Source organism: Talaromyces rugulosus, chromosome V (assembly GCF_013368755.1).
Source record: "Talaromyces rugulosus chromosome V, complete sequence".
Taxonomy (NCBI): domain Eukaryota; kingdom Fungi; phylum Ascomycota; class Eurotiomycetes; order Eurotiales; family Trichocomaceae; genus Talaromyces; species Talaromyces rugulosus.
This window is the reverse complement of record NC_049565.1, coordinates 4,603,272-4,615,408: the sequence shown is the minus strand read 5'-3', so window position 1 is coordinate 4,615,408 and position 12,137 is coordinate 4,603,272. Positions and strand designations below refer to the sequence as shown.

The window sequence follows — 12,137 nt, the reverse complement described above, 5'->3', positions numbered from 1 at the left end:
ATCGCCCGCGAGGCGAAGTCACGTTTTCCGCGCGGCTGCTCTTTTTCCTCCACCATGGTTAAGGTCAACACTCCGGCTTTGCAGATGAGGATCACAGAGACCCCTCGCAATGCTCTGCTGAGATCAGCCAAAAGTGTTGTAGGCGATCTTCGTTCGTCTCGCCCTCCCCAACAGGTGGCAATGCCGCAGTTCAACGGGTCTGCGTTTGTCGACTCGCGACAACCATCCGCGCACACAATAACTAGCCTGAAGAGATGGTCGGTGGCCGGAAAAGAACTTCCTGGTACAAGCCTTTGTGTGCTAATTCCCTTTGTCCATACGAGCTAACTGACGGACTCTTAGATGTTTTGCAGATCAAAACGATCCACGTTTATGATTTCGATAATACATGTGAATATTGGCCATACTATTTTTTACCGAGCGAACATGAGCTAAGACTGCACAGTGTTCAGAAGTCCTCTCCCCAACCCTCAAGTGTGGATTGGATCAACAATTGGCTTCCTCCAGACCTACGAAACCTTTGCCGGAGGAGGATGGTGGCACGATCGAAACGTTCTATTAGCAACCGGAGAAGGCGCTGATGTGGAAGAAACCCGCGCTTGGGAAGGATGGTGGAACGACAAGGTAGTTGAGCTGGTGGAACTGAGTATGAAGCAAAAGGATGCCTTGACAGTTCTTCTTACCGGTCGTGGCGAAGCGAACTTTACCGACATTGTCAAACGGATCGTCGCTAGTAAGAAGCTTGAATTCGACTTGATCTGTTTGAAACCAGAAGTTGGACCAAATGGTCAACACTTTCCCACAACGATTTCTTTCAAGCAATCCTTTTTCGAAGACTTAATAGTCACTTACCACGAGGCAGACGAGATCTGTGTTTACGACGACCGTATTAAGCAGTATGTGTCCTGGGAATTCTTCTATTGGGCTGGCTAACCCTCTTTTAAAGTGTCAAGGAATTCCGTGAGTATTTTGAAAAAATCAATCGGATATATCTCGAGACCCAAAATAGCAGAAAACCTATTGTGGCAGAAGTCATACACATTGCTGAAGGCACTCGTTATCTGGACCCGGTCACCGAAGTTGCCGAGATTCAAAGACTGATTAATACCCACAACACGCGATTCCGTGATCCTGCTCGAAACTTGACCAGATCCAACTACGGTCGATTGAAAATACATCGCACTGTCTTCTATACCGGCTATCTCATTAATAACACAGACTCATCTCTCTTAGTATCTGAGTTGCTACACTTTGCATTACCCCCTGGGGCAGCAGACAGCCGTGATATAAAGTGCTTGGCCAACAACATAATGATCCTTCCGCGACCTGCGCCATCATCTATTCTTGACAAGGTCGGTGGTGTTGGCAAGAAACTCAAATGGCAGGTCACTGGCATTGGTCATTGGGAGCACAAGCTGTGGGCGGCACGAGTCCAGCCAGTTCCTTCAAATGCGCCTTACTACACCGAAAACCATACACCCATGATAGTGCTTGGGCACTATAAGGGGGTTCGCCCCATTGATTCTAGTCGAATTCAAAACTGGCAACCCGTCTCGCCGGAGAAAGCCCTTGTCATCGAGACTACTGTAGGCGAAAGAGCAGTCCTACGGGTTGAAGAGGAGGCAAAAGATGGTGACTGGGAGCCCCCATTTGCGAACAAGAGCAATAAAAGACGTCGTCCACAAGGCCGTCAAGACGAAGACACTTATAATAGGGACACCCGTGGTAATAATTCTTACCAACCGCTTTCGGACAATTCACCTTACAACCGGCCCTATCCCGGCAGCACCCGAGGCCGTGGTCGAGGAGGTCGCGGTTCTGGTGGTGGCCGTGGAAGAGGAAACTCACGCGGTGGAGGGCGAGGCCGCGGGCGCGGTGGTGGCCCTGGTGGTTATCGTTCTCTTGATGATCATCAACAACCGAACAATGATGGCGGACATGACAACCACAACGGCCATGGAAATTCTGGCGGCGGTATGCAACTTATGAACTATTGACCTGAAGACTATGGACATCATACATTATGAGTTTTTTTTTATTACCCTGGGCATTCTTTTACATGAGCATGTATTAGTTAATATTCCCTTTGCATGGCGTATGCCTTGGCAGGATGTGGATCTGGCGTTGAGAATTCGAGGACAATGTACCGTTATGCCTTTTTTTTTCATTAGCGATATGATGTATTTTATTTTTTAATAATACAGATCGCATGGGAGTAAGTCAAGATTGAAGCTTCGCATGAACATCACGGAGTATTATGTGATTTGAAAAGGTCAAGCAGAAAGATGACGTGCTAAAAGGCAACTCACTACTAGTCAAAACACAATCGCAACATGCACAAATATTAACTGGGAGATCTATTATAGAAAAGGTACGTACAGCGACCAACCTTGCTACTAAACTCGGAGTACGGAGTATCTCTGTCGGAAGCTGGCTGGTTGCTAAATAGATCGACCTTTGGGCTCCGAAGCCTGGCTGCCCATCTCCGACGCAGCTAAACCGAGTCTATTTAGCAGACTAGCGTTAATTATTATGATCGCCCCTACGATTAGGTTAACTTTTCTGTCCATCACTTCTGGCCTAGAACTCCCTCGCTGCTCCGCGTATCACTCCATGTTCTTCAAATGTGGATACGTCCTGGCTGGGACTTGCGTATCGGTCTTGACATTAGATTATCTGGAGAAAATAACACGTCAATCGAGCGCTGTGGTGATTTATCGGAGCCCGTTTCTTGTGTGCGAATATAATGAAGCGTTTTTTGGTCTCCGGTACCGAAATGGACTGTGAAGCAAGACGGAGTACGGAGTTACCTCATTCAGTTTATACACATTCGAGCTTGTTACTACGAGATTGCTCATCGAGCAATTCGAAAACAGTCTGTCTCCGCAGGTTCACCGGGTGTCAATATACTCGGTGATCGACAGATCTACAGAAGCGGAATACAGTGCCTGGATATGCTGCTGGACTGGCCGTCTAGGCGTCAGGCCAGACATATAAATAAACGCTTCTTCTGGTCCATTGATTATTCTCTTTCCCATCATCGGTATCAAAGTCATCAAACACTAACGGAACTGATTGGGCCTTTCTATCCCTGATCAAACCATGTATGTGCATATACCAAAGACATTCTCTTGATCATACAACATCTTTTTACATCTGCTGACTTTCGGATTGCCTCTAGATAATAATAATAATAATAATAGTCAACATGAAGTTCACATCTGCCGCCGCCGTGTTCGCTGTCGCCGAAGTCGCCCTGGCTCTGCCTTTCTGGCCTCCTGCTCCTATCGAGCCTCAACCGCCAGTCCCGGAGCCATCGACCCCTGCAGTTGCTCGCAGACAGTTCCCAGAACCATCTGGGTTCCCTGTGCCGCCGTTCCCTGCTCCTCCATTCCCCCCTTCTGGCTTTCCAGAGCCTCCATTCCCGGAGCCGCCATTCCCTGGAGTGACCCCTTCAGTTGCTCGCAGACAGTTCCCTGAGCCTTCTGGGTTCCCTGTACCGCCGTTCCCTGCTCCTCCATTCCCTCCTTCTGGCTTTCCAGAGCCTCCATTCCCAGAGCCTCCCTTCCCTACACCTTCAGTTGCTCGCAGACAGTTCCCAGAACCATCTGGGTTCCCTGTGCCGCCGTTCCCTGCTCCTCCATTCCCTCCTTCTGGCTTTCCGGAGCCTCCATTCCCTGCGCCTCCTTCCCCTGAGGTGACACCTTCAGTTGCCCGGAGACACTTCCCCGAGCCTTCTGGCTTCCCTGCGCCCCCGTTCCCGGAGCCTCCTTTCCCGACCCCTGCTGCTCGCCGTGACTCGGTCCCATCTGCTGAAGGTTTCCCTGGGCCCTCTGCTCCTGGTTTCCCCGCGCCTCCTGCTCCTGGCTCCCCCGAGCCTCCTTTCCCTGAGCCTCCTGTGCCAACGCCTACTCCTTCGCCTTCCGCTGACGCTGGAGTTGGCGGTCTGGTCGGTGAAGTGACCGGCCTGTTAGGCGGCGCCGGCGCAGCTCCCGGCCTTTAAGGCACCATCTATCGCCCAAAACATTTCTCGGCTTCTTCTCCCTCGGCTCTCACAGCAGAGAAACATATATACGCCGCAAGCAACAAAGACAAAGACGACGGGGAACAAGACAACAATGTTTTCTACCATGATTTTTTTTTTCAACATAACCTAGTCTAGCCAATGTCCCACGTTTCTGTAACCGTGGGTAGCGAAGGAGGAGCAGAGAAGGACGAAAGAGAGGCGCGAAATATAGACCCCCCAGTTACACGTTCATTTCTCTTGTGTTTTTGATTGAAAAATTCAATTTCAATCAGTGTTTTCCTCGGTTTTTTTTTTGACTTCTTCATATCACACAGGCTGCGAACCAAATAAAGATTGTATTTATCCAAGATAGCAAATTCGTTGCACTACACATGGCTATTTATGGTGTGTGGTGGCGGATGCAATTTATCCGAAGAATATAGATTTCCGTCCCATTGTGTCCTGTTTTCTCTGTTTTTTGGTTTCTGGATTTGTAAAGATCTGTTAGGTCTATACTTCAACCATTTAGAGATCAAACGACTTATATGTCATAATCAATTGATATCTACATGCTTGATTGTTCTTTGCCTACACGTATTGCACGTTCAGTTAACCGTTGAATGAATGCTACCTCTATACTGGTTGACACTTGTAGTACACTTTATACAGTGTTTTAGTTGTCAACTGGTAGAAATTTGAATACCGTGAATATCTTTGATAAAGCTAATTCATATGCATGCATGTTACTATAGTGAATAGAAGCATAATTTTCATCATCAAGGGCAACACTCTTAGTGAGTCATATTTTTCGTCGCAGTGCGGGCGTGTAATCTTCCTAGCCATGATTTGGTTGTATATCGACGAATCCTCTTGCCAAAGACCATGAAAATGACAACGGATATATTATTAGCGAGAAGGACGGCACAGAAAATGCCAGCAATGACAATGAGATAGCCTCGTTCCATCACCCAGTCCAAGAGGTACAAACTCATACCAAATGAAATAGCCTGCTTGCCAAGATTCATTGCAATGAGCATCTCAGAGGTATTTGCATAGTACGAGTCAACGGCATATGCGAGGGTAAAGGTGAAATAAAAGTATGAGCCGAACTGGTCCATGGCGACACCGGCGAAGTAACCGAACCAGTGAAGGTTGCGTTGTGCGGTGAACCCAAACACGATCAAACCAGCGGGGGAAATGAGCATTGGAAATAGCAAAACTCCCAAGCGCATCTCTGCTTCGCGAATGCCTCCGTTTTTCTTCGTGAGGTAAGCTGCAAGACGATCGGAAGTGGAAGTAAATGGAAGCGCGAGAGAGTATCCGACCAATGTTGCGAGAGCAATGAGCCCGGAATTGGTCTGGTTGTTTTGTCAGACGAGTACTTAAAAAAATGGAGAGATTGGATATGGTATACCTCGCTCCAGTTGTACGGCGGCGCTGTAATTTTGATTGGGAACACATAATTGAAGGAGAAAGCCCCGAGACCGATGTATATACCTGAAGGGCCGTATTAGCATAAACCCACCCCATTAACTAAACAGAGCCTACCAAAAGTCGCAACAACCCAAAAGACGGCTGGCACAAAAAAGTATGTGAAAGAGCGAAACATGGTAGTGAAGAACTGCGCTTCGTGATCAATTGAACTCCATAGTTTTAGGGTTGACATAAAGGGTCGGCGGGAAGGTAGCGAAAAAGTCGTCGTTGGAATGATCCCATCGGCTTTTTCATCAGTCCTGGAAGGAGAAGGTGAAATCGCGGGCTCGGGTCGTTTATAGCTAGTTTCCTCAACTAGGAAGAAGGCAGCGATGAAGAGCGCAGCTGCAAATGCTAAGACGACGTAGAAGAACAGTCTCCATGAGTATCCACCCGCCAGCATGTAGCCAGCGTACAGCGGACATGTTGCCCCCAAACAGAGACAAACTATGAATTGACATCAGAGTTGGTACAACGCTAGAAGAGTGTGTAAACTCACAGGTGTAATATCCTAACTTCTTTCCTCTTTCGTGAAGGAAGAAGATATCATTGACCAGTTGGACGGGAAGAGACTCGCAAACTCCACTCCCAAAGCCGTGAATAACGCGTGCAGCCATGAGACCTTCATATGTAGTAGCCTGGGAGGCACCGATCAAGCCGCCCACAAACTGGAAGGTGGGTGTGTTAGGGCTGACTCAAAAAAGTGGCTAGTAGAAAAACGTACGAATGCCATTGATAATAAGGTCACAGGTCGGCGTCCAATTTTCATATATAGCGGCACAAGGAAGAGAGAGCCTTTAGCAGTCAGTCAGTTGTAGTTCGAGGAGAATTTTCCGAGGTCGAACTGACCAAAGCCAAATGCAAGATTAGGGTACGAAATTAAGCCCGAGGCGGTGGTGGAAGAGATGCCAAATTCTTCCGCATAGATCGAGATATAGACTGATGGTCCTGTCAAGGATCCATTACCGAGAAAAGAATATATGGAGCAGATGACGAGAATTGCATTCTTCTTCCACGCCGGCCACTGAAGAGGATCGTTTGGATCGTCTGCCGGTACTGGGAAGAGGGCTTGTCCATAACCGACATCGTCGTCTCCAGTTGCATTCAGGTCAACTGTGCCTGGAATATCCCCTTCATGTGCATGGCTATGGACTGGAATTAGTGAGAATTGTATTTAGTAGATCCAGGTGTCTACCTGTGCACCATACGCCGCGATTCATGATCGGCTATGTGCCCGGGACTCATTGTGCTTGCATTATCACACGGTCATTTGACTTGATTGACAGTCGCAGCGCAGACGGGCTTGGTCTGGATACTTAAAGGCCTGCAGCCACACGCTTGTCGCAGAAACGTGCATCGCCAAGCTACGCTCCATTCTCGAGCCGCCCCTCGACTTGGTGGGGCTAATGCCAGACGGAGTACAGCCGGCATATTCATAGTTACATATATTCTGAAGAGTTGACTCAGTGGAGAGCCGGCTCAGCCGAGCCCCATCAATTAACGGTGTATTCGTCCTAGTCTGTTGTGGTAGACTGAAGTCTAAACCGGTAGCGTTGTGGGACTCTGGATAGGTCTGACAGCCAAGGACCCGGTAGGATCGGTAATAAGCTGGCTCGTTCTGGAGGGAGATCGGGGAGTAAATTGGTCAGTTCGATTAGTTCTGCAAGTGCAGAGCATTGGAAATGAGGCTTACAGTGTATCTGATTCTGGAATCTGAAGGTTGCAGAAAGAGACAGCATATGGAGTAACTAATAGCTGCGATGTGGAACCCCCTCCACAGCTGTAGCGCGAATCTTATCGTGACTGCGGAGGCATGAATCATGATAATGGGCACGCTGGAAGCCTGAATTTTAGAAATAAAGGCATTGCAAGCGAGGCGAAGAAGCACGGCGATGTTCAGAGAAACAATTGGCGAGTTTGTGCGAGGAGTTGGATAATTAGAGTTGGAGTTTGTTGGACGGGGCTGCTCCTTCCTCCTTCCTTCCCCCCGGAGGCCCCACGCTGTCTCTGCTTCTGTTCTGCTCCAACGTCAAAAACCACTCTTTTTTCCACGACGGAAAAAAGACGAAGAGATTACTGGTGAGTGAATATATGTATTGGTCGATTTATTGACTGATTTCCCCATTTTCAAAGGCTTTCTTTGACTCCGCCAAATTTGTCCGGTTGTTCCCTTGCCGACTATCGTTATTCTAAACTCGAAACGACCCCAGAATGAAACGGCTACTGCGATGGCCGTGATAATCTCGACATATTTTTCCGGAGAAATCGCCATTTGTTTTGACCCTGCTGAAAAAGCGGGTTTCATGATGCACTGCAACGCCTCTTGCCGGCATTCCGCGAATATCAAGCAATGCTCAACTGATCCTCCACTCTCCCACGCTCAGATTGGGGACAGGCTTACCACATTGGAAGCGGAAAAGCCCCGGACCAGGGGATGAGAAACAGAATGAATATCCATGCGGCCAGACCGTCAAATCATGTTGTTCGTGTTTGATATTCCGACCTTGTCAACATGAATGGTGTGTCTCATATAAATGAAGACTCGCGACTATAAGAAACCCCGGATGCTCCCCCCAAATATCACCTGGGAGTTTCAAATGTTTAGGAACACGGGAACTTAAGCTGTGGTTTGCACCTGGTATCAATTCGTGACCATGAGAGCAGCATTTTTACCCTTGCTGACCCTTTTCGGTCACCACGCCTTTGCACGGTCTACGTCGCGGACTGCCACCGGCTCTTCGTTAGCTAATTCAACAGGATTTCCTACCACCGACGGCCTTGACTTCAATATCGATGGTACTACCTCGTATTATGCAGGAACGAATACTTATTGGCTCGCATTCTTAAACAACAACAGTGATGTCGACCATGTACTCGATGACCTAGCATCTTCTGACCTGAAGATACTTCGAATTTGGGGATTTAATGATGTCAATACAATTCCGGCTTCTGGGACAGTCTGGTTCCAGCTTCATGCAAACGGCACGTCCACCATTAACACAGGAACCGATGGCCTCCAGAAACTTGATTATGTTGTCAGTTCAGCCGAGTCCCGAGGAGTCAAATTGATCATCAACTTCGTCAATAACTGGGACGACTATGGAGGAATGTATGCTTACGTCGTCGCTTATGGAGGCAACCAAACAAGCTGGTACACCAACAGCCAAATTCAAACAGCCTACCAAACATACATCAAGACTGTTGTCAACCGATATAGCTCATCATCAGCTATATTTGCGTGGGAGTTGGCCAATGAGCCCCGCTGCAATGGATGCGACACATCTGTTATCACGGATTGGGTGAATGCCACGAGTGCCTACATCAAATCTTTGGATCCTAACCACCTGGTTACTATCGGTGATGGTAAGTTTCGACCAGGGACTGTGTGAGAGTTTTGATTTTGACATTTTTTTGTTTCTATAGAGGGATTCGGCCTTACGAACGGATCGGATGGTTCGTATCCATACACGTTCGGGGAAGGGCTTGACTTTACGACAAACTTGAACATTCCTACCATCGACTTTGGTACTTTGCATTTATATCCCGATAGCTGTGTGTAACCACGAATTCTCTCCGCCATCTTCCGCCGTGCTAATATTGACTAGGGGGAGAAGCCTTGAGTTGGGGTAGTAGTTGGGTTTCCACCCACGGGGCCGCCTGCGCAGCGGTAGGGAAGCCGTGCATTTTGGAGGAATTTGGAACAAGCTCTGACCAGTGTGCAAACGAGGGCCCTTGGCAAGCTACCGCCCTCAATACCTCTGGTATCGCGGCCGATATGTTTTGGCAGTACGGCGATACTTTAAGCACCGGGGAGTCGCCCGACGACGGGAACACTATATACTATGGAAGCGACATCTACACATGCATAGTGACCGACCACATCCAAGCAATCGGTTAATGACTCGAGATCCAGCACGGTTTGGGCCAGCTGACTATGTTATACGGCGAGCAAGCAGCGTGGACGTCACGCTGCCCCGTTCTGTGGTTGCTGAGGCGTGTTCCTGTGTATCCTAGTTCATAGAAATTCAAATCACAACATGTCTGAATGATGCAATGGTGCAGAAACACATGGACTATATGCCCAGAGCAGCCAGAGTAGCCCGAACCAGCAACCACTGGGCATCTTTAGGGCATTATTTAATGGATGCATCACATGGCCGGATCCGGGAGCTTTCGCTGAGGCGGGCACCAGTAGCAAGGTCCACTAATCACCCGAAATGCAGATCTAGGGCAGAGGCAGCCCAAAATGCGACACGTCCTACCACACCTCAGCACACCGCCATCAATTGATGCTGGGGCATTAAATGCACGCATTTGAGGATTTTTGCGCGTTCCGGCCAATCGGTGTATGGAAGCGATACATATTTTGTTTGATTACGCCTGCAGCTTGGCCGATGGTGCGGATGATCCAACGAAGCGCGAAATCAACACTATTTGTTCCCTCACTGCAATTATGCACTATGGAAACCCTGTCGCTCTCCACAGGGATGAAAGAAGCCATAACATTAGGTTCACACCGGACGATCACAGAGCCTTGCTGCATACGATTGGGCATCTCCATGATCTGCTGATCCACTTCGACCACTCTATCTAATGTAGAACACTTGGCAGATCCCATTAGATCACAGGCGCCTTGCCTCAGTCCTCCATCTTGGGCCCTTCGCCGCGTGTCCGCAGCGAGGGAATTATGGTCAATCTGCTGGCTGATGGGCTTGAGCAGAGCGCGATCAGCTGAACAGCAATCTCAGATAGAAAAGGAAGGAAGGCGCCGGCCATGTCGAGAAAATGCCTTCCTTGCCCTTTGTTGTGGCTGCGACCGTTTTCATCCTCTCATCCTCTCATTTTGGGTCCCTGCTCCATTGTATTTAACAGCTGACACCACGCCTCTGTAAATCTGCTAGACGGAAGCAAACAAGTTACAACTCTCTACGATGCTGCTGTCAGCCCTTGCGACGGCCCTGGGGATGCTCCCCTTGGCTTTGTCCGCAGCCATTCCCTCAACGTCTGCCAACAGTTTCCCTGTCGCAATCCCAGGAAACCACAAGGTTCGAGACCCTAACATCATTCACTACAACAATGAGTACTACCTGTTTCAAACGGGCGTGGGAATTCCGTACAGCAAGGCTTCAAGCCTCAGCGGGCCGTGGACATCAGTTGGCGAGATTATGAACGGGAAACCCAGTATCATTAACAAGGGTGATCGCAACGACCTTTGGGCACCAACCGTGATCCACCAAAACGGCAAATTTTACTGTTACTACTCTGTATCGTCACTTGGCTCCCGAGACAGCGCAATTGGTGTCGCCACGTCTGATAGCCTTGCATCAGGGTCATGGACGGACCACGGCGCAGTCATCAACACCGGCAGTGGTGAAAATTCAAATGTCTTCCCATTCAATGAGACCAATGCAATTGATCCGAGCGTGATTATTGAGCCGCTTGGTCTTGGCTCCTTTTTGACCTTTGGCAGCTATTGGACCAACATCTGGCAGGTACCACTGTCAGGAGATCTATTATCTATACAGAACCCACAAGGTCCAGATGCGAAGCATCTCTCCGAGACTGCGTCGACCTCTCAAGATGCTAGGCCAGAAGAAGCGTCCTGGATCAGTTACAAGAACGGATATTACTATCTTTGGTATAGCAAAGGTCAATGCTGTGGAATTGACCCAAACAACCTGCCTCCAGCGGGCTCCGAGTAAGAAACGATCTTGTATACATATATTGAGGAAAGTGACAAACGCTGACATATGATAGATACTCTATACGTGTAGGGCGCTCTTTGTCCGTCAGAGGTCCTTACGTGGACAAGAACAACGTTGACCTGGTGAACGACGGCGGGCATCTGGTATATGGCTCCAACAACAATGGCCAGGTTTATGCGCCAGGAAGCAATGGTGTTTTGAACAACGACTTGGGACCAGATGTACTATATTATCACTACTGTAAGTTCTTTTCTCATCCCCTCCATCTAACTGTCGAATCCACAGTACTAATAATCTTCAGTCAACAAGAGTACAGGTATAGCAACAGATGTAAGTTTTTATCCCATGACATGCGTGGAGGACATTCTAACTTGTAATAGAACGCCCTTTTAGGTTACAACTACCTGACCTACGAAGACGGATGGCCAGTGGTTACGACGACGTCGGGGTGAGAGCGGCGCCAGTTCTTTCCCGGGTTGTTTGCAAACAAAGCTGAAGAGAATACATCAGGGTTGTAAACAGCATCAGAATGAATTATTCAAATGCTGCGGGTATGCTGCGCTCGCAGCATTTGTACTTGTTTATATGTGAGTTCCCCTCTTATAATACCATACCCTATGGACTGGCCCTGACTTGGCATATGCAGTTTTGTCGTGCTTTTGGTTTCTTCGGAAAACCTGAAGTTGCATTTACTACCTTCCTCCACATAGTTTTACTCTTTGAGAATCCTCTTATTTCATATACCTGTCGCAAGCGATTCCGGCATTGTGCGAGATATCATACTCGTCAATGCGTTGATTTGCTTTCCCTTTGATTCTTTAGCCATCGAACTCCGAGGTTATGGCTATACACTCGTTAGACACCGAGTTTATTAATAATTTAAATTTTATAATCCATTCTTTCAAAACTTTCATGAATTTCACTTACCTTGTGACAACGTTTACTAGATATCC

General features: G+C 48.2%; 5 protein-coding genes across 5 annotated transcripts; 4 read left to right on the top strand and 1 right to left on the bottom strand.

Annotated features, from left to right (window-relative positions):
* Positions 1-54: 54 nt before the first annotated feature.
* Positions 55-1,997, top strand: TRUGW13939_10111 (uncharacterized protein; the record flags this gene model as incomplete). The annotated part of the gene is made up of 4 exons (XM_035493224.1): positions 55-283; positions 343-390; positions 446-896; positions 947-1,997. 4 exons carry the CDS (start codon positions 55-57, stop codon positions 1,995-1,997), a joined length of 1,779 nt encoding a protein of 592 aa, XP_035349117.1.
* Positions 1,998-3,208: 1,211 nt separating this feature from the next.
* On the top strand, positions 3,209-4,003 carry TRUGW13939_10110 (uncharacterized protein; the record flags this gene model as incomplete). Its single annotated transcript, XM_035493223.1, has 1 exon — positions 3,209-4,003. The coding sequence occupies one exon, from the start codon at positions 3,209-3,211 to the stop codon at positions 4,001-4,003; it is 795 nt and encodes a 264-aa protein (XP_035349116.1).
* Positions 4,004-4,571: 568 nt separating this feature from the next.
* TRUGW13939_10109 (uncharacterized protein) lies at positions 4,572-6,724 on the bottom strand (the record flags this gene model as incomplete). The annotated part of the gene is made up of 8 exons (XM_035493222.1): positions 4,572-4,594; positions 5,001-5,364; positions 5,421-5,503; positions 5,555-5,926; positions 5,979-6,147; positions 6,204-6,274; positions 6,329-6,624; positions 6,675-6,724. 8 exons carry the CDS (start codon positions 6,722-6,724, stop codon positions 4,572-4,574), a joined length of 1,428 nt encoding a protein of 475 aa, XP_035349115.1.
* A 1,409-nt stretch (positions 6,725-8,133) lies between these two features.
* TRUGW13939_10108 (uncharacterized protein) lies at positions 8,134-9,377 on the top strand (the record flags this gene model as incomplete). The annotated part of the gene is made up of 3 exons (XM_035493221.1): positions 8,134-8,842; positions 8,903-9,031; positions 9,085-9,377. The coding sequence occupies 3 exons, from the start codon at positions 8,134-8,136 to the stop codon at positions 9,375-9,377; spliced, it is 1,131 nt and encodes a 376-aa protein (XP_035349114.1).
* Positions 9,378-10,410: 1,033 nt separating this feature from the next.
* Positions 10,411-11,636, top strand: TRUGW13939_10107 (uncharacterized protein; the record flags this gene model as incomplete). Its single annotated transcript, XM_035493220.1, has 4 exons — positions 10,411-11,177; positions 11,237-11,424; positions 11,486-11,514; positions 11,565-11,636. The coding sequence occupies 4 exons, from the start codon at positions 10,411-10,413 to the stop codon at positions 11,634-11,636; spliced, it is 1,056 nt and encodes a 351-aa protein (XP_035349113.1).
* Between the last annotated feature and the right edge of the window lie 501 nt (positions 11,637-12,137).